The 26,005-nt window shown below is 32.4% G+C and overlaps 1 protein-coding gene across 3 annotated transcripts; it reads right to left on the bottom strand.

Annotated features, from left to right (window-relative positions):
- Nucleotides 1-20,150: 20,150 nt before the first annotated feature.
- Nucleotides 20,151-25,605, bottom strand: LOC145087184 (plant/protein). Of its 3 annotated transcripts, XM_079025095.1 has the most exons (11): nt 25,276-25,605; nt 23,729-23,831; nt 22,786-22,799; nt 22,158-22,385; nt 22,001-22,072; nt 21,833-21,922; nt 21,661-21,699; nt 21,101-21,205; nt 20,864-21,029; nt 20,543-20,652; nt 20,151-20,457 (listed from the first exon to the last, which is right to left on the bottom strand). In XM_079025095.1, exons 1-11 carry the CDS (start codon nt 25,474-25,476, stop codon nt 20,371-20,373), a joined length of 1,215 nt encoding a protein of 404 aa, XP_078881221.1. In that variant the 5' UTR covers nt 25,477-25,605; the 3' UTR covers nt 20,151-20,370. The 3 variants fall into 3 exon arrangements, with proteins under 3 accessions (XP_078881221.1, XP_078881223.1, XP_078881222.1); XM_079025097.1 differs by lacking the exon at nt 22,786-22,799 and having other exon boundaries at nt 25,276-25,601; XM_079025096.1 differs by lacking the exons at nt 22,786-22,799; nt 23,729-23,831.
- Between the last annotated feature and the right edge of the window lie 400 nt (nt 25,606-26,005).

Below are 26,005 nucleotides of genomic sequence, written 5' to 3'. Positions count from 1 at the left end.
GACTTTTAGTATTCTACTGTCATGTTTTAAGGGAACATAACAATCACTATAAGTATTATATGGTTACGATCTAATGAAAAAAGAACTTTGAACTACAAGTGTTGTATGGTTACAGTTTAATTTTCACGTGCGACTAAAAGTAAACAATCGTCATGAAAAAAGAAGAAACACATGACTATTAGTATTTCATGGTTACGGTTTAATTCTTATGTATGTTGAAAATGAAGAATTTTCATGATAAAAGAATTTAAAACTTTTGCGTATAAGTATTATTATACCGCCATGTTCTACTCTATAAGGTGTCGAAAAGTGAATATTTTGTTATGATAACACAAAAAAAACATGTGACCATAAGTATTTTTTTGCCACTGATACTTAATTTTTAATAGTTGAACTCTAAACATCTTTTGCAAAAATAGTCAAAGTAAATATAGTGATAGTTTAATTGATTATTAATGAAATAAAATATTATAAATTAATAGAAATTGAATAAAAACTAAATTATATTAAATTAAAATGATGTTAGCAAAGAACTGGGAATAGTACAATTATAAGAAAGTTAAGAAAAATAAAGTACACTCTTATAATTAGAGTTCTCCATCATTAATCCACCATTTTGTTAAAAAAATAGTTTATCAATAAGGGAATTATTGTCAATTTTAGGTCAAAACACAAATGAGACAAATGAGTTCTAATTCTAATTAATCTACATCAACCAACTGACAATTTTTTTTCAAGGAGACCAGTAGAAACTGCCAACAAGCATCGAGCAAATTTCGAAGAAACCTTTTTTTCTCATCCAGACAACTAACTTCGAGGTATTGAGCACCAGACAACAAAACGCAAATTATAACATTTAATGCATGGACTTTGAGAGGTTGTAGGGTATATGGAAGGAGGTTAGTGGGGCTATGAAGACTTGCATATGCAATAGGGGAAATCAGTAATTTAATACTAAAAACGATAAATGAGAAAAAACTTGAAATACCAAATTGTGAATAAGCAAACTACTATTTTTTTTATTTCTGTTTTACCGGTTGATCATATCGCGAAAAATAACCCCAATGGTCATGTCGATGAACATGCCAAAAATTTGCCTAAATAGTCCGAAAAAAAAAAACTTTGTACTAGAATCAGAAAGTTTAAAAAAACCAAAATTCTGATTTTCTTTTTACTAAGCCGAATATAATGTGCAAATTGTCCATTTTGGTCATTTTGACCAACATGCCAAAAATGGACCTAAGACAAAATGACCTAAATGGTCCAAAAGCTAAACTTTATACATGTAATGCCAAAGTTTCAAATATCTTAAATACTAAATATTTCATGTTTTACCATATAAACCTACGAAAATTGGACAAATGATCATTTTGAACAAAATGTCCAAAAGAGTTAAGTAGTCAAAATGACCAACAAGGTCCAGCTTAATTTGGAACTGTAATGTGATAATGTTGATTACCTAAAGTATAAGTTCTATATGATTAAGCTGAATAAATTAAATGACCCAATGAAGATACTGAAATTCTTTAATTTGTATGGTTAATGCGATAGTGAAATTACAGTCGTGCGTGGGTCAAATGTCAAATTGTTAATTAGTATACTAAGTTGACTTTTTGACCGAAGTGGTGTATTTAAAAAAGTAAAAAATAACAATACGTAGATTTTTTTAAAATAGTATTGGTAAAGCAATTTAATTTTACTTTGCCATAATTTATGCCTTCCGAATTTGTTATCCACCCAGAGCATCAAACAAAGCATCACCGCCATCTTATCTCCACTATATGAAATATATATTTTTCGATTTAATTAAAATAAAATTCAATTGATATTGAAGCCCAATAAAAATGTAATGGATTTATATATGTAAATTGTGATAAATAATAGTAATTGTTTTTCTTAGGTATGGGTCTTAATCGCCTAGTTCCAATTTTTATGTTTCAATATTTCATTTTGCCTTTGATGTTACCTACTTACCTAGCCGGCAAGTTATTGATCACAAACAAACAACCTATCCCTCAGAGTTGGTCAAGAAACACCTAAGAAGCCATGGGTTTTTAGGTAATTGAATTCCTTCCTGTGACCTCACTTTACTGATATCAAATTTTAATTAGAAACATGTCACACGATTCCTTCAGTTTGTATAAATGTTAGTCTATGATTTTAATTTGATCCACATTTTATAATGTTTTAAAATCATTCTTACTGGTCGATTGAAGAAGTTTACCATGTTAAATCCTATGCACATAAGGCATTTGATGATTTTTTTATTTCAGTTATGATACATGACCACTTCATACCTGCAAAAACATAATTCTTAGCTGGGTTGGAAGTGATTTGGAGCCAGGGGTAGTCTCGTCCATCACCACAAAGTTGGTTAAGAAACATCCAAAGAGTGGTGTGTGTGCAGGTAATTGAATTCCTTCCTTTGATCTCACTAATATGAAACATCCAAGTAACCTCACTTTGATCAATTCACAGTTCATAGTCCATCACAGTTCAATTTTGTTATTATTCTGAGTAATTTTTAGTATAAATACGTTTACAATATTTATGTGGCTGAATAATTATCATAATGGTTTCTAGGTTGATGCACTTCTTGAAAACAGTAATAATAATCTTTTATGTTAAGTTTGTTTCTGTGATGTCATTTACTTGCCCTCTCCAGTTACCTCTTCACATGCTATACATAACATAACTCAGATTCCTAGAGGCTTGTTTATTATAAAATTCAGTCTAACTGTATACATATGTTTTTCTTGAATTTGATCAATATGAAAGAAGGTGAAGCAATTCGGCTTTTATTTCAAAAAACGCAAGTCTTAAAGGTCTTCAATTTACTCATCATCTATCTAGAATGACAGCACCACATGAACTACATCTAAAGCCTGTTTGTTCTTCAAAGCATATGTCAGTATGCTCCCCTTTGGAAAATTTTGAAAAGATTTGTTTGAAAATCATCATCACCATGATCATGAAGGTTGAGATTTCAACAATTCATATTGATGATGATTTTGTAACAAATTCTCTCAAACTTTGCCAAAAAGGGGAGCATACTGACATATGCCTTGAAGATCAAACAAGCTTAGGATGTAGTTTATAAATTAAACACCACTGTCCCACTGTAGAAGATATTTCCAAGGTAAAAGATATGCATACAAATTCCATCATAATTTGTATTGATACCTAGTTCACATCCTAAATGTTTTACATTAATGGTTTGGTCTTCATATTGCTATTTATTTTGTACTGTAGTACTAAAAAACTATAATTAATAAATTCAAGTCCTTAAGGTGATGACATGGGTTAGTTAAAGAATTTGTTCTAATTGTTTGGATATATTTTGTAGCATATGAGATGAAATCAGATGAAGACCTAAAAGCAACTTTTATTTTATAGTTTCCGAAGGTAAAAAATACTTATAAGATCCGTTAATTTATTTTTTGGAAGGATATGTCGACAAAGACGATAAAAGCGCATTCTAATTCGAATTATAATCATCGGATGGGACGGGGAGGATATACGGCTCTAAGAGAGAAACTGGTAAGTTCTATATTTTATGCAATTATGTATGTCTATATGTGTTTGTTTTTATAAAGTTACATACTACACCTATATGTTTATATTAGAGCATTGAACTAGCATACGCCATTTGTTTGGTTTTCTATTTGCACAAAATTAACCCTTTGGATGGTTAAAACTGTGAAAGTGGGATTACCAATTAGAGCATTGTACTTTCAGGTTTTGAATTACATTCTTTACTAAAAAGTGAATGTTATATGGAGTAATTAAAAACCGGGACAATTTTAATGCCAAGGGTATTTTGGGAAAAGTTTCCTTATTTTAAGTTTTGGTATTTGTTTAAGTTTTGTTTTTCTAGTAGATGTATTGTAATAAATAGGAGTAATATCTTAATTGTTTAGTATAAATAGGAGTAATATCTTAGTTTTTTTTAATTGAAGTTCATGTTTAATAAGTTTGAAAAGTTTTGTTTTGTCCCCTGTTCTTTTACATCACCTGATCACGTTTCCTTATGAAGTTTTGAAGAACAAAGACTTTCAATTGTTCTATTTATGCATCCGATTTTAGTTTCACTTAAAAGACCCGGTGAACAAGTCAATTTTCTAGAAGTTCTTCAGTATTTTGTTCGTCCTTTCCTCTCCCCTGTTTTCTATCATGTTGCTTTGTTGCTGTAACACCCGTCAAAATTAGGTCAATAACAATCACATGTGATTATGCCAATCATGTAATGTGATTTTGTTAAACTAGTAATGTGATAAACTTACTATGTAATTCATGTTAAAGTATGAACTTTCATGATACAACTCAAAGTATACATCCATACGATTCCAAAAATGTAGAGAATGTCGAAATCTGGCTTCGCGTGAAGAAGTTATGATAAACCGAACACTATAAATTTCTATAATAAAAGGAATTTAAAATAGACTTAGAATTAGCTATTGGGGTCTAAAAGAGAGTTGTACTGCTCATAAATACCTACGCGTGGATATAAAGAACGTCAAAAACGGAGTTCGTATGAAAAAGTTACGACCTTCTGAAGTTACAGCTGTGTGAGAGCACGACACGTATCAGAAACCCTAATCTGACTGGACTCACGACGTGAGCCTAAAAACTCACGACGTGAGCCTAAAAACTCACGACGTGAGGAGTCAAACTGCCTCATTTTGCTTCTAGAAGTCTACGGAACGATAACCCAAAAGCTCACGACGTGAGATAGGTTTTCTCACAACGTGAGGACGCTGCAGGACACGAATCGGGGCTAGAGAACACGCGTTAAAGCTATGGGATAACTCTGACCATAATTCACGACGTGAACCTATCATTTTTTACGTCATGAGGGCCAAAAATCAGCCTATAAATAGAGGCTTCGACCCATTTACTTCCTTACACCATTTCTCTTCTTTCTCTCTCGTTTGCTGGAGCCGTTTCGCTTCCCGAGCCCCGACGACCTCGTACCGCTGACCGTTTCTGCTTAGATTACATAAAATCACGATATTAAGGTGAGTTTCACGGCCCCACTTTCTAATATTTTCGGGGAAAAACACATGCTAAATATTATATATATGTTATTATTATATGATAGTATATCAGTATCAACGTAGATAGTTATAATAACCGGAATATAGTTGCTCTAAATATAATATTTTGAATATATACAACTATTGTCAACTTGTTAGCACGTTATTGTTATAGTAGTATACTAATGTAGATCTTGAGTTATACTTAGGATCCTATATATATGTTGTGTGCGATATAGTTCCGAAGTTATATTCGGAAGTTTTATATGTTAAGTTATAGAGTATGTTGCTATTATTGGTTTTATGTCAAGATAAAACTGGATATGTTATATGTTGTTATTGTTAGTTTTATGTTAAGATAAAACTTAGTATTGTTATTGATAGTTTTATGTCAAGATAAAACTACGAACGTTATATGTTGTTATTATTGGTTTTAGGTCAAGATAAAACTTGGTTTTACTTCAAGATATAGCTGTTATAGTGCCTAAATGTTATGAAGTTAGGAGTAATGTTTAAAAGCATAGTCTAGTAACTTAGGGTTTTAGACACAAAAATGATTTTGTTGTTACAACTATAGAACATCGTCAAAGTCTACCTGAGCTACTGTATTCATCATCTAAGATTGGGGATCTTAGTGAAAGTCCTCTGACCTATATTCGTTAATCTCGTGTGAGCGAGGAAGTCGTGTATAATTAGTATACGGGTTGACCACCCCACTTGTGACTGTTAGCTACAGTCAACCAAAAGCGAGTGATGAACTATCCTTTTATTTGTTATTGTTCCGGCGTCGATGAAACGTGCGGAAACTACCACAAGGTGTGATCCTTGTACTACCGCAAGGTGTAATCCTTGTACTACTGCAATGTGTGATCCTTGTACTACCACAAGGTGTGATCCTTGTACTACCGCAATGTGACATCTCCAAAATCTCGGCCAGAAAAGACCGATTTTCATTTATGCTTTTAAATAATTTCAGAGTAAATCCTTTTGATTTGAAAGAGTTGCGGAATTTGTTCCCAAAACAAAACATGATAAAATAATATTTATCAAAGCATTTCATCAAGAGATGCATTTCATTATATAATCAAAACTCGGGATGTCATGTTCCGATACAGACCATAAAGCATAAACGATAAACATTACAAGTCATTCAACAAATATATACATATACAGACTTGTAAACAAAACAACAAGATGATCCATCCATCTTACGCCCTTGTGCCACTTCCTGTAATACAAATAAAACTGAGCGGGTCAGGCTTGGGAGCCTGGTGAGCATATAGGGTTTTCAACCCACAATAAATAGTTATATTTAATTTCACCAACCAATCACTATCCCGATTACCCATTCCCGTTATCCTCACTTTACGTCCCTAAAACAACAACTATCTCAAGGGACCTAATCTAGGATTTTCATCGGGACGGACATCACTACGAAGGGGTTTCCTCAACAATAGATATCCTAAAGGCAACCATGAGGGGGATAGAGTACACCGGTGAACACATCGTTCACAACACCTACAGGTTGTGAACCTGCTAGCGTTCCACTGGACTGTCTAGAAAGAGTTCGTGGTCGTTATCCATACTCCGCTGAATAACTAGATCAATAACAACAACAACATCGAGGCCTATCATCTGTTTATTACACACCAACTATCTACCGATGTTCTACCCAACATATTAGTAGATAAGAATATATTTTCATACATAGTTTAAAACCTATATATCATTTTCATTCAATATATATATATTCCATATAACAGATGAGGCATACCACATAACACGTATTTCATCGAAAGCAATTCAGATCTATGAGATGGAATAAAGTGAATATCCATTCACGCATACAATCACAAAATATACACATAGCAAGTATATCGCATAAAATACTTCATAGTTACTTGTTAGAAGAAAGTAACTGCACCCACACACATATAAACCACAATTTACTTAATACACTCAAACCGCACTTGTATTATTATCGTGTTTATGAAAGGTAGTATACACTCACTTGATCAGAAGATGATCGGACAACACTACGACTTGCAGAAGTAGTAATCCACAGCAGATCTGGAAGATCTCCTCAAAAATCGAACTTCTCGCGGGCAGAGCTTCGGCTCGGGAACCACACTTCTCGGGATCTTCGGGATCTCGGGACTTGCCTCGGGGCTAGAGAATAATACCAGGGCTTCGGGGTATTTCTGGCACGCAAAACGATGCAAAACGGGAGAGAGAAGAGTAGGAATTGGCAAAACTATCGGCTGCCTTCGGATCCCTTTTATAGAGGCTGGAGCCTCGGAGTACGCGGGACGTACTGCAGTACGCAGCGCGTACTGCTTCCGAAATCGTCACTGCATGCGTCATCCGAAGTGTCGACACTATCGGAGTACGCGGTAGCGTACCCTCGTACGCGGGGCGTACGTCGGATCGGACTGGTGACTCGGCCTTCGGATAATGCCAGATTTTGATTTAAAAATAAATACAATTTATTTATCAAACTTCGGTAGCGTACCCTCGTACGCGGGGCGTATATTCTTCTTTTTCAAAATTATATGAATTTTAAATAATACCCTTATATTTATTAGCTTTTTACAGATTTGATACAAAACTTTTTTTTATTACACTACCTTTAAAGATAATATAATAAGAATATTAGACAATAATAACAAAAATAAATTATTTTTATGTAATTAAATTCGATGTAGTTATCATATTAACAAAATTAACATGTTATCACATAGAAAAGAAATTAACACCAATTTTGGAGTATTTCATATGATGTTTAGGGTCAAACAATCCATTATTCAACTTTGAAATTTCACACAAAATTTCTTAATTTTTTAAGAAGTTATCAATAATAAACCAGACTGTGTACAAAACCTGCTTTTGCTATGATTGCTAGGTAAATAATAAAGTACTTGCCAAAGATGAAATGCCACCCTGGTCATTAATGTGGTGTAAAGGACGTGAAAACAAAGCAGGAGAAATAGAAGATGCTAATGTAAAACTTATGGCAGAAAAACTAGTAAGTTATTGAAACTTTCTCCTTTGTTGTTTGATTACTATAATAAATGTGGCTTGTTTAATAAATGTTGATGTTATTTTGATATTGTTTTGTGTATAGGTGGAACATGAAACACAAATAAAAGATGGAGATGTGAAGCTTGATCCTGGGATGGATGCCATGTCACTAGTCTTTGGCAAGGATAACGGTGGATTCTTAAAAGGGGTTGGCACAGGAGTGACTGCTAGTAGATATTTCAATATTCCTAGAACCAATGGATCTTCAAAAGAACAAATTGCGGACCTAAAGTTTGAACTACGGAATGAGAGACTTGAGCTTCAGAAAAAAGATGAAGAACTTCAAGCATTGTCAACAAAGGTGAGAGAACAAGATAAAACACTAAAGCTAGTTTTAGCTCATCTTGAATCACAAGGAACAATGATACCAAATCTACCATCTCATCCGAATCAATCTCCAACACAAGTAAGTGAATTGTTATTGTTTCGGCAAAATGTATTTATTGCATAAAGTGACCCTTTTCCTTCAATTTTGTAGGTCTTTTCAGTGGACAAGAATGTTGAATCTCATGTCACTCCTATTACTAATACTATCATAGAGAAAGCACCTATGACAGATAAAGCATCGACAAATGAACCGGTTACACGAGTAAGTAATTATTTGACAAATTCATTGATTTTAATAATTTTGTAGTATTTTGTAAGTAATTATTTGAAAATTTCATTGATTTTAATATTTTTTGTAGTATTTTTTGATTTCCATATATTATTGAATTATTGTCTTCTAGGTAATGGCCAAAAGCACCAAAATAACTGTTGAATCTAAGAGTGCGACTACAAATTCACATCCAAAAACAAAAGATACACATTCACCAAAACTCCCATAGGTATGTATTTTAAAATGAAAATAAAAGAAGTACACTGGGCGTAAATACAGGTACGCGCATCATACACACCATGCAGCCTGTACGCCCCGTGTACTCATCAGTTATGGGCTTGGCGTGTTTTGGGCCTCAGATTGGGCCATACATTGGATGTTGGTTCTTTAGGCCTTATTGGGCCATCAGAAGTCAGATAACTTGGGCCAAGAATATATTTGGGCTTAGGGTAAGGCCTATTAGAGGGATTAGGCCCAATTTAGAAAATTGGGCCATTAGTAGGCCACTAGTGGGCTTGGGAAGCCTACCTAGTGTTGAGCCTTTTTATATTATGGTTTTGGGGCTTAAATATGGACCAAGTTGGACTAGGGGTAAAATGGTCATTTTACCCTAAGGAGAATTATTGGTTTAGACTAATTGTTATTTTGGGTAATGGTAGCTCGAGGAGTCGAGAGATCAACAGTTCGGGGATCTGCCAGCTAGCAATGAGAGGTTTATTCACAGGATTCTACAGTCAACTTGTGAGGTGAGTTTTCTCCTATAAGAACGGGTCTAAGGCACCAATGTCTCCCCATTTATGTATGTTAGTGTATATCGAATTTAGATCTGATGTTGGGATTAGCCTGATGTAGTTTATATGCTTCCGGATTACGATCCGATGCTGGACGAGGCCCGAGGAAGGTTTATATGTATGTTTCCGAACTACGGTTCGATGCCGAGTGGTACCCGAGGAAGGAATTCATGTTTAGTTGTACTTGTTGTCTTTGTAATATTTGTATGGGCCTGGTAGGGAGGTGGGTGTGGGTGGGGGCTCGTATCTCATCACTTGCTGAGTGTGGATGAGATTCCATATGTCATCATTAGCAGAGTAGGGGCGGGGACCAAGATAGGAGGGGACTTGAGACTAGTAGTTATAGTGTTGTGTTTGTCTGTTATGTACTAGCATGATTATGATTAGATGTTTGTATGTGTAGATCGGGCAAGGCCCAGAGACAGGCGGGGCCTGTTAGAAACAAATCTATATACCGAGCGGGGCTCGATGCCATGCAGGGCCTGATGCCGGATTCGTCTGATACCGGGCGGGACCCAAGGTAGCGGGCTAGGCCCAATTCATGTGGTTATGTGATTATGTGTATGATATGTGGTAGTTTTGGGAGACTCATTAAGCTTCGTGCTTACGGTTTTCAGTTTTGGTTTCAAGTACTTCTAGTAGCAGAGAGAAGAGCTCGAGATGACTGCATTGCACACACCATAATGATTAACTTGGGATGGTTACTCTGATGTTTAATATGATACTCTGATAATGTTTTGAAATACTTTGACTTATATTGGAAGAAATTTTTTGATAACTATGGTTTATTAAATGGTTTAAAACGAAATTTTTGGCCTATATTTTTGGGATGTTTCAAAATGAAAAATTGGAACTTGTCCTTACAACACATAAAATGAAAATATATGTTTATAGACATTTCATAAGAGTGATAGAAATCTATTAAATTATCCTAAATACTCATTAGTAGCTCCAAATTCCGATCATCGAACCATGTGACTGAAGTCTATTTCCCACGATCAGATTTAGCTCACCTTGTTCAAGCTTCCTTCTTTCTCTTAACCCCTTTAATACTATCAAAATTTGATCATCACATCATGTATTAAGAGTTTATGAATAGGAACCTATAAAACAATGGAGTCAGATAATGGATGTACCTGAAGTAGAGTCACACGACTTGACTTTACTATCTCTAAGATCTTTCAGGTATTTTGGGCAGCTTTGTTTACAATGTCCCTTCAATTGGTAGTAAAAACAAATGGACTCTTTGGGGTCAACACATGGAACGATCTCGAAACTAGCCATTTCTCTTTACCATATGATCAGACAGTTTGATCTTGGACGACCCCTTTCCATTGGGAAGAGAAATCTTTTTTGCACCACCATTGTCACCATTGTCAATGTCCATGGAAACCTTGGAATTAGACCCAATAAGCATCTCTGCTTTAGATGTGCTCTTAAGCATTTTTGCATCAACAACAATCAATTAGGGTCACGTCGATATTCTCATATAAAAGTTCTCAATGAACGGATCATATGACTTTGGAAGCGAAAGAAGAACCAAAACAATGGCTTACTTCCTTGGAAAAATGAAACCCATTCTATCCAACTTGTGAATGTATGATTTTTTTTTCAGAACATACACACATACAAAGTGTACATTTTGTTGTTTACACGCCAATATTGTCACAACTAGCATTTTAGCTAGAAAATTCTATTCTCATGTAAAGATTCAACTATTGTTAGGCATGTACTCAAATTGAATATCATACTCTATGCTCAATCAAAATCATTCATTTGAATCAAAAATTTACCCAAGAAGTCCATAACCTAATACAATACACCTCACATCGTCAACTATGGGTTGAAAGCCCTAAAAATCCTGGTTCAAGTTTATTATGGGCTAGGATTCTCTTATTGGGCCTAATGGACCAATAAACCTTCAATTTGACTATTTTCGGCCACAACTAATTCCATTAGCCCTAATGGTCCGTAAACTACCTATTAGACTTTTATTTGGGCTGTGAACTCTCCTAAGGGCCCAATGGGCCGAAAAATATTATTGGGCCTCATAAATTCGAGCAAAGCCAAGAGTGGATCCAAACCATTTCATTCTCATCTCTTTTAGCCCAAATTCTCGGCCCAATAGAAATATATACATATATATATATATATATATATATATATATATATATATATATGTGTGTGTAAAAAAAAGAGAAAAAGGATTATTTTTGCACTTGACACCTCACTTTTGCATGGTGGATTTCCATGCACACATCACTTCAATCCTCTCTCCTTCTCTCTTCTTCTACTCTCGGCCGAACCCCTCACCCTTTACCATCTCCATTTTCTTTCAAAAGTATCTCAAGAACTCCTCCTTCCTCCTCTATATTTTTGAGATTTGGTGTGAATTTTCAAGAGGTTTTTCATCAAGATCATCATCCTTGGTAAGTTCTTACTTGAATCTATGGTTTAACTTCTAGATTTCATCAAAAATCTCTTCTTAACTCATATCAGTTCATGATCTATACTCTTGAACTTTAAAGAGTTCGAAAACCTCCTCAAGGAGCTTGTTAGGGCTGAATCTTCTCTTTATTCTTCATAAAAAAAAATCAAAAATTCAGAGAAAAGTGAGTTCATACCCCTTGATTTTCGGTTTTACTATGTTTTGGGGGAGGATACAAGTTGATATGTGCTAGATCTATGTATTTGTGCATGTTTATCTGTGTTCTTTAAGTTATATGTGTGATTTTGTGAAGAACTTCATAGATCTCGACAATATATGTAAACTAAAACATTGTATACAACTTACCACAAAGATAAAAATGCTAAACATGTTAAGGATGTTGGAAAAACTAAACAAAAGCTTATAAAGGGACCATTTTTGACAAATAAACAAAAAAGGTGGTTTTATGAAACTTACGGTTTTACATGGACTAAAAGAGTCAAATATACATAAAAATGGTTCTTTATGACAATCATAGTTTTAAAAAGGGTTAAAAGTGTTAAATTTCGTATTGTGGGCCTTAATGTGGGCCTTCACGGTTTTGTTGGGCCAAATTTGTAAATTTAAGATTTTTATGGATTAAATTGTCATTTAATGCAAACTTTAGCCAAATAAGTAAATTTACGATTTCAAGGGCTGAAAATGTCACTTTATTTGAATTTGGGCCTAAAATGTTATTTTTAGAAAACTTGGGCCAAAAATGTCATTTTTATCAAAAATGGGATGAAAATGTAAATTTTATTAAATTGGGGCCGTAAATGTTAATTCCTATAAAATTGGGCCGAAAATGCCAAGTTTCATAAATTTGGGCCAAAATTGTTATTTTTAAAAAAAGTGGGCAAAAATTGTCATTTTATTCGAAATAAGCCCATTTATGTAAACTTTTGGTCTTAAGGGACCTAAAGTGCCAGCCTTACTAAAAATGAGCCTAAATCGTAAATTTACGGCCTAATGGGCCAAAAATGTCATCATTACAAAAAGTGGGCATTTTACATCATTTTGGTAAACAATCGAGCTAAATTAAACAACGTTATAACAAACGAACTAAATACATGAGTACATATTTATTGGGCCTAATACTTACATTACATATTTATTTGGGCCCTAGTGGTCCATTTACATGTTTATTGAGTGTTGATTATACATCACATGTTTATTGAGCCTTAGTGGTCCTTCTACATGTCTGTTGGGCCTCGTACATTCATATACATACTCGTTGGGTTTTTCAAACATAAAACATACAAGTAAACATTATATAATATAATACAATATTCGCGTAAACAGTCAAGGATGTTAGTGAGACATGTCGGTTGACACCTCTAGAGTGTACGATCGTAGCCTGTAGTTATAACCATAGTCTCCTGGAGGGAGAGCGAGAGTTTGTGTATAGATCTATACGGGGTGACTCCCCACACCTGAGCAATTCGCTACAGCTAGACTAGGCCAGTCTATGGTGACAAACCTTACCTTAATCAAGTCGGCACCGAAAAACGCCATGACAGGCGAACTCATCATAATCAAGTATGTTTAAAATGGCTCACATAGAGATCCTCTCCAATACAAATTTATGGAACACCTATAAAATCTTGTTGATACGAAAACATACATACACTGATATTCGGTCTTAGGGTTGAGACAACAACATTCTTATAAACAGAAAAATATAGGATTTTCTGGGGAAATACACAGTTAAGCAATACATTCTATTTACAACAGATAATACAGGGTTTTTAACGTGATTACATCTATATATACATTCCAAAAAAAAAAAAAAAACAGAAAACACACATGCATTAATACTTGATTTTGGCACATTACGTTCAAGCCATTTTTCAGAAAATATCGGATTTTCTGGTGTTTTACTAACAATGCAAAACTTTTTATTCAAACATGCTTATGAACTCACCAACATTATATATGTTGACAATTTCAAAAGACAAAATTGCAAAAATGGTCCCTGTGGTATGCAAATTTTTAGGGTTTTAGTCCAAACCTCGAGTTTTTTGGGTTCATGGTCATTTTGGAGTGGTTTGTATGTGAAAATAGTCCCTCCAAAAATTAAAATGACTATAATACCCTTGGGGTATTTATTTTCATTTTTCTTTCATTTTTTTAAAAGTTTAATATTAATTTATTTATTTTAACAATTAAAAAATAATATAGGACCCACCTCTCTCTCTCTCTCTCTCTCTCTCTCTCTCTCTCCTGGACGCATTCTTCCTACACCATCACCCACTCAAAGAAAAAATCCAGAAGAAACTCTCTCTCTCTCTCTCTCTCTCTCTCTCTCTCTCTCTCTTTCCTGGATGCATTCTTCCTACACCATCACCCACTCAAAGAAAAAACCTAGAAGAAACTCTTAGCCCCCACCTCCATTGTGGTCCTCCTGCTCCGCCACTCCCTTTCTTGTTGAAACCCACCTCCAAAACCACTATCTTTTTAGCAACGACGTCAATCTTCGCCGCCATCTCCCTCGTTCTCATCCACAAACACAAAAAACAACAAAGAAAAATCAGGGCAGTGAGTTCGATCAAACCAACCTCCAATGAGATGAATCAACTCGATTTGGACACATACCCTTGTTCCAAGCAGAGCTTCGATTCTGATTTGGACACGAGCTTGAAAAATGATACCACTTGGGTTTAATTTAGGGTTTATTTTAAAAGATGAAATCTAGTGAGGAAAAAAGTGTGGAGTCTTGGCATGTTGTTAAATCAAAGGGGAAGAACAATCAACCTAAAAAAGCAATGGAAATGGAGTAGAGGACTACCACCAGGTGTTGGAACAGGTGAAAGTTCATCAGGAGCTGTAAATCTTCAACATCTAAAGTCGATAATTCAATCAGTGGCATCAGGAGGGTATCTTGATTTCAAAAGGGTTTGTTCTTCAAATATATAAACACACTCATCAAGAGGGCATCTCGATTTCTGATTTCATGTGTATGGAGATACAGGTGGGTGGCGGTGGTGGTGGCTGATGTGATTTTTGGATCTTGTGATGATTGGGGTTCTTTCGATTTGGGTTCGTTCATGTTGGAAAGAAGTATTTGGACATGTTGCAGTGTTATAGTTTAAAACAAAACAAGAAAATAGAATCGCAATGTTGAATCATTAAGAAAAATATGTAGTTAATCTTCATAATTTGGTGTTCATGAGTGGGTGATGGTGTAGGAAGAATGCGTCCAAGGGAGAGAGAGAGAGAGAGAGAGAGAGATGTGGGTCCTCTATTAGTTTTTTAATTGTTAAAATAAGTAAATAAATGTTAAATTTTTAAAAAAATGAAAGAAAAATGAAAAATAAATACCCCAAGGGTATTATAGTCATTTTAATTTTCGGAGGGACTATTTTCATATACAAACGACCCTAAAAGGACCATGAATCCAAAAAACTCGGGATTTTGACTAAAACCCCAAAAATTTTCATACAACAGGGACCATTTTTGCAATTTTGTCTTTTCAAAATAACTTGTATTCTCATGGAATCGTTAAGCGGAAAGGTCAGCAGGGAATGTAGAATTTGTTATATTTTGTTATCATCATACATTGAATATTTTGGCATGTAACTATGATACTATACTTGATGTAAATAGTGTTGGCTGTATTCTGATATGTATGATGATGGTGTTTTCTTGTTTCAATTATATACATTGTGATGATATTACAAGATGAAGTCACACGCAGGCCCCCGGACGTTTTCGTCGTCTGGTTCGGGGGTGTGACAAATATGGATTGGGTAGTCTTGTATCTTTCAACTTAAGGAAAATGTGACGTTGGGAGAGTAACAGGAGGAGGTGGATGAAGGATGATGTCTAGTTCCATCATTTCCAAAGGAAGGGAAAATAATTTCCCCTTGACTTGAAATTGGAAAACCATCTATAGAAGATTGAGGAAAACTATTTCTTTTAGAATGAGGGAGACTATTTATATCTTCATAATATATTTTAAAAATAGGAGAAAAGGAGAATTCAAGGTAGTTGATTTTAACCCTTAATTATTAACCCATAGATTTAAATTAAGGTTAGGATCCATATTTTCAATTCGAACTTTGAAGAGGGATGCCGTAATCAAATTCAAATCTATTTTAGGTAGGTAAGACTTTTACCAATTTCAATCTTATAAAATTCCTAGATCTTTTGAGATTCATTTATCAATGGAATGTTTAATATCAAATTATGCTCTCACTTTTGTGAATTGGATGTCGAGGATCACAAACGAGATGTGAATAACCATGCACACTTGCTTGACAACCTTGATGTCATTTACCATCTCACATTGATGTGCTAGTTAACCACACACGCTCCATCAACAATGATAATTACCGAGATTCCCATCATATCTTTTTATAGTCCATATTAGTGTGTTGGTTAACCACACACGCTCAACTAACGATATATAAAGCATGATGTGTGTTTTCATGGATTAGCATACATTTCACATTTTTCCTAAAGTAACTAAGAGTGGGATTTAAAAAATAGTTTAGTTACTTCATATCATTATACTTATTAATGAGATTATGTTCTATCAAATTCATTCGGCTAACGACCTTCCACCACACAGGAGAGCAATGTGTGAGAGTGGACACCCATGCAACGACCATTTTATAAGCCGATTCCTTATACCCTATTTATAGCATGGTTTCGTGAATGAGGCGTACTAGCAATTTAACTGAATTTTCTTATACATATAATATATTAAACATTTAATAGTATATATATATATATATATATATATATATATATATATAAGGTGTATTTTAAAACTTTTCTAAAATACTAGGTTTAAATTTAAATTTTCGAAATTAATATAAAAATTAATTTAATTTAAAAATAAACCAATTAAGTTTTAATCTTGATCTTTTAATTAAAAATTAATTAAATTAATTTAAATCTTATGAGGATTAAATAATTATTTACTATTAACTATTAAGAAAAAAATTTAAATTCAATCTTAATCCAATCCCTACTAAATTTTTGAAAAATAAGGGTATTGTGGTTATCCAATTTTAGTTATTCTATTTTAACTAATTAAAAGAATAATTATCAAATAAGGAAACCCTAACTTGCCCTTTAAGTACTTGAAAATAATGGAGGAGGATAGGGTTTCTAAAACCCTTGCAAAAATTGAAAAACCTAAGGGTAGAGGCTTAGGTTTCAAGAACCCTATAGAGATTTTGAAATTTGCCTCATTAGGGTTTAGTTTCTATGAGCCCTTATTTTGATCTATTCAACTTTGTGCAAGATCAATGAGAACAATGGATATGATACCACTGATGGGTTTTATATGTTACAAAAACTAATTTTTGGCGGAAAAACATAACCCTTAAGTTCACATGTACCGTAAAGGATCTATGTTCTCATTATGATTTACAAAAAACTATTGAATATCAAGAACACTAGAACTACATTGCTATTTTCGAAAAATACCAAAGGGTTATTAGAAAATACATACCTTATATTTATTTTAGTAAATAAACATTGATTCCTTCTTGATCTAGCATTAGAAAGCAAACATCAAAAGTCTCATGCCTGTAATGACTCACACCCAAACCCTAGCAAGTTGGACGCTAAAGAGGAGAGAGGAGGAGAGGAAGAATTTTCATTTTTTACCTCTTGTAGAAAGGATGATCGAAATTGTGAACCCTTAGGAGGCTTTATATATGTGATAGGGAGGCTAAGGATAAATCAGTTTCCTTAGATAAGCCTTATCCGTTTTGTTTACCCCCTAAGGCATCCAAGTTTCCTTAGAGCCCAAGAAAAGCTCTAGAAACCATCTAGAAACCTCATAACCATCTAGAATTTCGCCCCCCCCCCTCCCATCCGAGGAAGTCTCTAGAATTGATTAATGTTCAACTTTTGAACATTATCACCTTTAGTTCTTCTACTTTTAATTAATCCAAATAATCCCAAAATTAATTCAAATTATTTTCTGGTTAATTCTTAATTAAAAAAATACTATTTCTAATTAATATATTATTCTCATAATTTATTAATAGATCATTTATTTTGATTTTCTAATTAATTTATTTATCATATAATAAATTAATAAATCAATCTCTCTCTCTCTCAAAAACATTCCATTAAATTACTAGGTTTGAGGGCAACCCGAAAGGACTTTGCTAATAATTCAAGATTATACTAATTTAGTTATTGGCTTAGATACCTAATCCAACCCATACTTTATCCCTGAATACATCTAGCTTCATACATTTGTTTTTAAGTATTAATAGTCATTTTAGAAGCTTACAAACTATCTTCAACAACTCAAGTAGAACTTTCATTGGTTTATCTAATTTAAGCACCATACTTGATAAATAGTCAAATTAGACAATTTGTCAAAATTTTAGCCTTATATATTAGAAATCTAGGGTAAATCAATTGCTTAGAATCCACTGAAAGTTGCTAAACGCTTTCAAATTGAAGTATTTCGATGGTATAAATCAAAATTTCAATTGGATAAAATTCAATGGTTTTGAATAGATAGAATGAGAATGTTATTTTCTTGTGTGTACTACAATTATGTGCAAAAACAGATTATTAACTTCTATGTCTGAAAATTTCATAAACTTTCACAAAACTGGCACTAAAACAAGTTCTACCCATTAGAGGCTACCCCCGGACCCCTATTGGTTCAGGGCTTCGTCCTTAAATGACAACATACTTTGAATCTTGGAGAAACTCAAACAAGTGTGCACCACCCTTACTTGTTTAATGTTTATCAAGATTGCATTTGATCAACAAAATTAATTTCATTACACTTAGATAATATTAGTGATATAAATCATCAACATTACACGCTACCAAAACATATTCTATATATCAAACCTTACTATTCTAGCATCACTCCATGCCTTCCACCCCTTGATTTATTATTATCCTTGAAAGTCTATGTATGATCAATTTATGTTTAAGCATTATACTTTAATTTATTTCAAGTTTATGGTACACCATGGAGGACACCATGGAGGTATGCTAAGAATACACGATAAATCTACATTTAGGGTCTTAACATCCACTTATAGCCTTTTTTCCCAATATAAAACATTCTAATGCACCCATTCAAAAATTGTGCCTAAAATGCATATATATATATATATTCAAGTCAAGAATTACTAAGACTAGATGATTCATAATATCAAATGGAACTTTAATCATCAACGCATCCTTTTTCCTTTGCTATTTCTAATATTTTTTGTATCAACAATTAGACCCATCCGCTACTAAACATAACCTCATCAACATCAAGACTTCAACATTCCAAAATGGTGCTGATAGACCCCTCATATTTTGTGGGTTAGTTTGTACTTTGCAAGGGGGGTGGAGCCCTCCGTTTTTTAGCTCCTAGATATACAAAAGGGTAGGACTGTTCACTATTAAGATAAAACCGAATTATCCAATTGGACATTTTGGATTGGACTATTTGGTTCGGATATTCGGATTGGTTTTCAACAAAACCGAATTATTATTTTGGATTTCGGATTGGTTTTGGTGTATAAAATAAGAACCAAATAGTCCAAAAAAACCAAATAACCTTTAACAATTTATCTATTTATAATATGTATCTATAGTTATTTATTAATTTTGTAATTTATTTTTTCAAATAGGTTCAAAACGTTTCACCCGATAAATAAACATTAATAGGCATTTTCTCTCAAAAGTTTTCTATCTATAAAATACTTAAGTATAATATATCTTCTTAGTAGTTATTTATAAATTTCAAATGATAACTAAATAATTTGTTTTTGCTTCTTGTGTAAAGTTAGGTAATATTATAATTATATGTTGTTTTAAAATGTTTCGGTTTTTTAAAACCGAATTATAAAAACCGATCCAACCGAATTGTAATTGGATCGGATCGGATCAGATTTGAATTTAGTTTGGACTATTCGGATCCATGTTTTGAAAACCAAAATCAATTTGGATTCACTTGATTGGATCAGATCAAACCGATCCATCCAAACGAACACTTCTACAAAAGGGGATAAACGAAATCACCAAACAACAATACTCACGATAAAAATTAGAAACGCGTCGTTGCATTATGTATATGAAAAAAAATTACTTTCATTATGTATAAAAATGAATCATCACTTAAATTATGTATAAGTATAAATCACTTAACTTATTGTTAGCTTGATAGCATCTTAAGAACAACATTCATATCAAGTTACCCCACTATAAATAAGAATAAGTATTACACACACTATGAATCCAATAAATGACAAGGAAATTTGATCACAGTCTTTTGTCTATTTTGAGTTGAAACTAACTATTAAAATTTTGAGTCCCTACAAAATGTTACACAACGAAGACGTAAGAAGTAAGAATGACACTACTTAAAAATCAACAGATCCAAAAAATGATTAAACCAAAAATCATAATTTATGGGCATATAACAATTGTTGGCTCCATGGCGATTGAGCTATCTCGATCACAGTTTTCAGGACCAATGCTTATAGCCGGTTCTTCCTGAATTTTTGAAGGTAGAAATACATAACATTAGTCCAAATACATCACTGTGTTAATTAGGGGCCATGAAAAAAAATTTAATTACCTTTACAAGGTTTCGAAAGTATGTAGTTGTATAATTCCCTGATGGAAAGAAAACTTCTACTAGGTCTGCAAGGACTAGCTGAGGCTGAGACACTGCTCCATCGAACCAATCTTTACAATAAAATGAAGAAAATATCAATCCTATTTAATTCAAGGATTTTCTAAGGGTTTTTTCAATTTACTCGATTTGTGGATTAAAATGAGAACAAAAGGTTGGACAATACTTTGCAACTAACATTAGTTGTAGGAAGATCTTCTAAAATGTTTAAAACACCTAGAATTTTAAATCATGGACAAATATGAAGAATTTAATAGAACATACCAAGAGCCATGTCAGTTGAAACGCGTTTATCGTATCTCCACAAGCTTTGAGAAGAAAGAAAGGAGAAACAAGATTGGTCTTCTACATTGAGGTTTTGAAGAAATGTGGAGGCGTTGTAGCTCAGTGGGTCAGCAGTTAATGTTCCATCGATCACTACATCTATAGTCTAGATTTCTAGAAGTAAGAAGTCGAGTATAAATTGTTGGATAATTTTGAATAATATTGAAGGTAACTTACACATAAGATAGCTTGAAGTTGTTCCAAATCATCACCAATGGAGATGTTGTAAGTTACTTTGTTGATGGACTCATCGATGTTCTCTCCACCCGCATCTTCTATATACTGTTGCAGAAGTACAAATGTGATATTAGATTAATTTGGACTATCTTATTTCAATTGTGACCAATGTAGTTTCATTGTAACTAATGGTTTGGTTATAGGAGGTGATAGTGTTGTTGATTCATCCACTTAAAATAAAAGTGAATTGATCTTTATAACGTTTTTATGATTTTCTCTTCAATTAAAACAAAAGGTAAAAAAGTCAAAATCATATTTATTTGGATGAATAAAAAAAATGGAAACACCACGTCCAATGGTTATAATTGTTGTGTGCAAAAAGAACACTCAACGCAAGCAATTTTAACTAGTATTCTTGTATATTCTTCAAAAAACAACCATTTGGAGCCATCGAAAAATCGCTTATTATAAAATTATTTAATGTTCTCTAGCTATTTTATTAACTAGAATAGTTGATTTGTAATGAAATTAACAATATACAAAGATTCTAGTCTATGTACCTTTAGCTTGTATTCTTCTACTGTGAAAGACCAAACACCCTGCATAGAGAAAATTAAACATAATTTTTTTAGCATCACCGACCTACCAACACAGGAGTTACAACTTATGTGGGACCCACATGTCTTGTGAGTATAACGATGCTAAAAAATTACTATTTCGAGGCATACATACATCAAAAAACTCCATCCATGCGACTATTGGTTTGAATTTTTTGGTTTTATTAGCTGCGGATTGAACCAAGCACATGTAATTGTTTCTCACCTGCATAACCAACACATAAAAAATCATCAGACGTAACAAGTCAAACAAAATCAAATATGGCAACCTTTTTACACTTACAGCATCATAAATTTGATTTGCTCTCACTTCCATGTTTACAAAAACTCCAAGGTACTTGATCCACTCCGCTCTCTAACAATAAAACAGTTCATATTAATGACAATATAGAGACATACATAAATCTATAGAGAGATTTAGAAAGAGAAAAAAAAGGTACTTGGAGAGGAGCTTGTTCGCCCATGGGTAGAAAAGTAACATAATTGCATGACTGCGTTTGCTGATTGACATTATTATCAGCAATGAAATGTGCTGTATATTGAGAAAATTGTTGTGGCTCACTCTTGTTAAGCATCTGAATTTGTCCTCCATTGTAAAGTTTAAGTACACATGCAGAAGCTATCCTCTCTGTTGTGATACCCTTCATGTTTGACAGGAGTCCTAAAAGCTGTTCATGTTTTTCGGAATCCGATAGTTATGATACAAGCTCAATCTAGCTAGACAAAACTATTTTCCCATGAAATTAACACTTGTTAATTTGAAAACCATGGCATGATCATTAAATCTCTAACAACAATGGTACATGTAACATTTACACAAATTGTTGAACTATGTAAACATCATGTCTTCTGTGACATAGATGGAATTAATTAGATGTATATTACAAATATATTAGTTTGTCGTTTAAAAAAAATAGGTATTTTTTGCTATGCTATAATGATGATATTTGATATCCATTAATATTAAAATTTAAATTTTAAGAGGCTAATCAAAGATGCAAATTTCTGAAAAATATTATATTTATAAAACGAGAACGATTTGACTTACACACAAAAGCATAATCTCACCTCGAAGAAAGAAACTGCATAAATTTAAAAGAAAGTAGCATTAATGAAAACATGTATCACAAAACAAAAACTTAGGGGGTGTTTGGGATATCTTTTTGAGAGGGAAAAGAACTTTTGGGAAAAGATAACATACAAAAGATGTTTGGGAAAAGCTTCTTGAAAGCTCCTTTTGGATTTTTTAAAGAGGGAAAACTGACTTTTTGGAAAAGTTACGGAAATGTGACTTTTTAGAACTTTTCCCAAAAGTTCTTTTGCCATTTGAAAAGATACCCCAAACACCCCCTTAATGGTTGTGTTACAAGTATCTTCTTAACCAATTTTACCCTTATCATATCAATCTAATCAACATTTTACTTTTGATTTGACATTATTTTTTTCTTCTTTTTTTGTTGTTTTTTTCTTTTATTTTATATTTTAATCTTATTATTATTATTATTATTATTATTATTATTATTATAAATTTCGATAACCATATAAAATTCGGAAAACATTTTAAAATTTGGACAATAGTATAAATTCGAACGATCTTAAAAAATTTGAACGACTATATAAAATGGAACAAAAGTACAATTTGCTTTCAATCCGCATAACGCACCACACAAATGTATTACTGAACCAATTAATATATCTGTGATACATAAATAAAAACTTTGCTTTTGTTCCGTTTTATATAGTGGTTCAGATGTTATTATATCGTCCGAATTTTAAAATTTCATTCGAATTTTGAAATGTTGTCCGAATTTTATATGATTATCAAAATTAATAATAATAATAATAATAAATTAAAAAACAAAAACAAAACAAAATATGAAAAAAACAAATAAAAAACAACAAAAGTCAAATCACATCCGATATTAAATTGGAAAAATAAGAGATACTTATAGCATTATCCTAACTAATTCATTATCTGTAAAAACAAAATATGATGAGTTCAGTATAGTACCTGGAAAATAATTGGCATCCACGGAATAGTTTGATAATGGGATGACAAATGATTTGATTCTTGATGTGCAATATTTTGTCTTTGTTGCCATCTTTGAATTATTCTGTACCGATATTTTAATGGATATTGATTAAAGAGAAATTAAATATTTTATTTACTTTTTGTTATATATATATATATATATATATATATATATATATATATATATATATATATATATATATATATATATATATATATATATATATGATCCTATCCAATTTAAATAGTGAGATGTGTAACATTTAATTTTCATTTAATGAAATTTAAAAATATTTTAGAATAGTAATATGACATATCTAATTATTTAGATGGGTAGGAAGATTTGTATGAATAAAAAATAGAAAACTATTTAATTTCTTATGTTTATCATAACATTAAAATTTTCAATCATTTGGTAACATCTGAAATTAAAGGTTATACATTTTAACCTGAAATGTTGATTTACTATTTTTATTTTTAATTTAACATGGGTTTTTAATTGTAGAAGTGGGTGTAAATGATTAAACAGAGATAGAGATTCAAGATGGAAACTTGCAAAGAGAAAAAACTTAAGTTTTGTGAAAATTAAAGTACATCAATATTATTGTATTACATGTAGAGGCCTGCACGAGCGGTCCTTTAATATTTTAATTAAAGGTATATGTAAAAAGTAAAATATAAACTTTTAAATATATAAACAAAATTCCTTAATAGTACAATAAGATTCAACACCTAACACCTAATTAGGGATAGATTTTCAACGAAAATTTCCATTTATGTAAAAAAAAAAATTGGACCCTTTAACTGTATGAGTCATGTGCAGTTACACACCCTGACCTTCTTAGGTCCGGTCTTGATTAGGTGGATATCAATGTTATATATATTAGTGAAAACTGGTTAACTTTGATAATTACTAATTCTTTGGGAGTTAATTTGATTTGAAAGACTAAGCTAGTGTAAAATATTTCAAGTGTCGTGAATTGTTTTGTATCCCAACAAAAGAAAATCAAATTTTATAAACAAATATTAAAATCTATTTTGTTATTGATAATCTATATTATGTATCAATTATATGGGTTGCTCAATGAATCACCCAAAGAGCATTGGTAATAATGTAGCCGCTTTCCCAGAAAAACATTTCAACACATGATTGGTAATTTAACAACTATTTGAATAATTTATGTTGCGGCGACCCGTGACTTCTATCATCTTTTAGAGGTGATTTGAAGCTTTAGAACCCGTGAAGAAAAAGCCGACAAATTAAGTGGTGGGGTAAACTTCTCACATCTCTTTTACGGTTTTACCATAAACAAATAATGAAATCATTTGAAATAATACAAATACCCATCATGTTATATATGAAGGAAATATATCAACAATAGTCTATAAAACATATGCCGTAAACATCTAAAAACGCTAAAAATGTTTTTTTTATTTGATGATTATGTCGTAAATGCTTTTCTATATCATGCCAGAAAGATTGATTTAACAGTTAGACGAAAGGTAGCACAGATAGAATTAGATACCTGGATAAGAAGATAACTCTCGCCATCCAACCCGTTCTTGATGACTTTGAAAGTATTTCCATAATATATACGAAAATAAGTAGCATTTTCTACCTTAGAAATGTTGGCTACTTTGACGGTCGCACCCTCAGCCACTCCCCTTCCACCTAGAAGTAGAAGACCTCCCAATGTCGACAGTAAAACCACCGTATACAATAACATTGTTATCTAACAAGTTGGAGTCTCAACCTCTCCAAGGATAAAGAGAATTAATGTGATGTCAAGAGAGAAAGAGAGAAGAATGGAGTTGCACACTTGGGAATTTTTATGGGCTACACAATGATGGAATGCAGATAAAGGTAATGAGGTCTTATATTTTCATGGTGGGGTCTCTCTCTCTCTCTCTCTCTCTCTCTATATATATATATATATATATATATATATATATATATATATATATATATATATATATATATATATATATATATATATATATATATATATATATATTCAAATAAAAACAATAAATAATATGATAACGTATAAATATTATGTTAATGTTATTCTGTAATGAATATTGTATATGTATACTGTTGAATTATTCTAATATGAATATTAACGTTTGATTATTTAAATATTCATATATTCATTAAAATGTTATTATTCTATTATAAATTTATGTATTCGTATTTTTGTAGTAAATTCTAATTTTAATTTTAACCTTTATTATTTATTTATTTATTTCTAAATA

The sequence above is a fragment of the Lactuca serriola genome, chromosome 2, assembly GCF_051521515.1.
Source record: "Lactuca serriola cultivar US96UC23 chromosome 2, Lser_US96UC23_V15, whole genome shotgun sequence".
Taxonomy (NCBI): domain Eukaryota; kingdom Viridiplantae; phylum Streptophyta; class Magnoliopsida; order Asterales; family Asteraceae; genus Lactuca; species Lactuca serriola.
The sequence above is the reverse complement of the archived record's forward strand: the minus strand, read 5'-3'. Positions and strand labels throughout refer to the sequence as shown.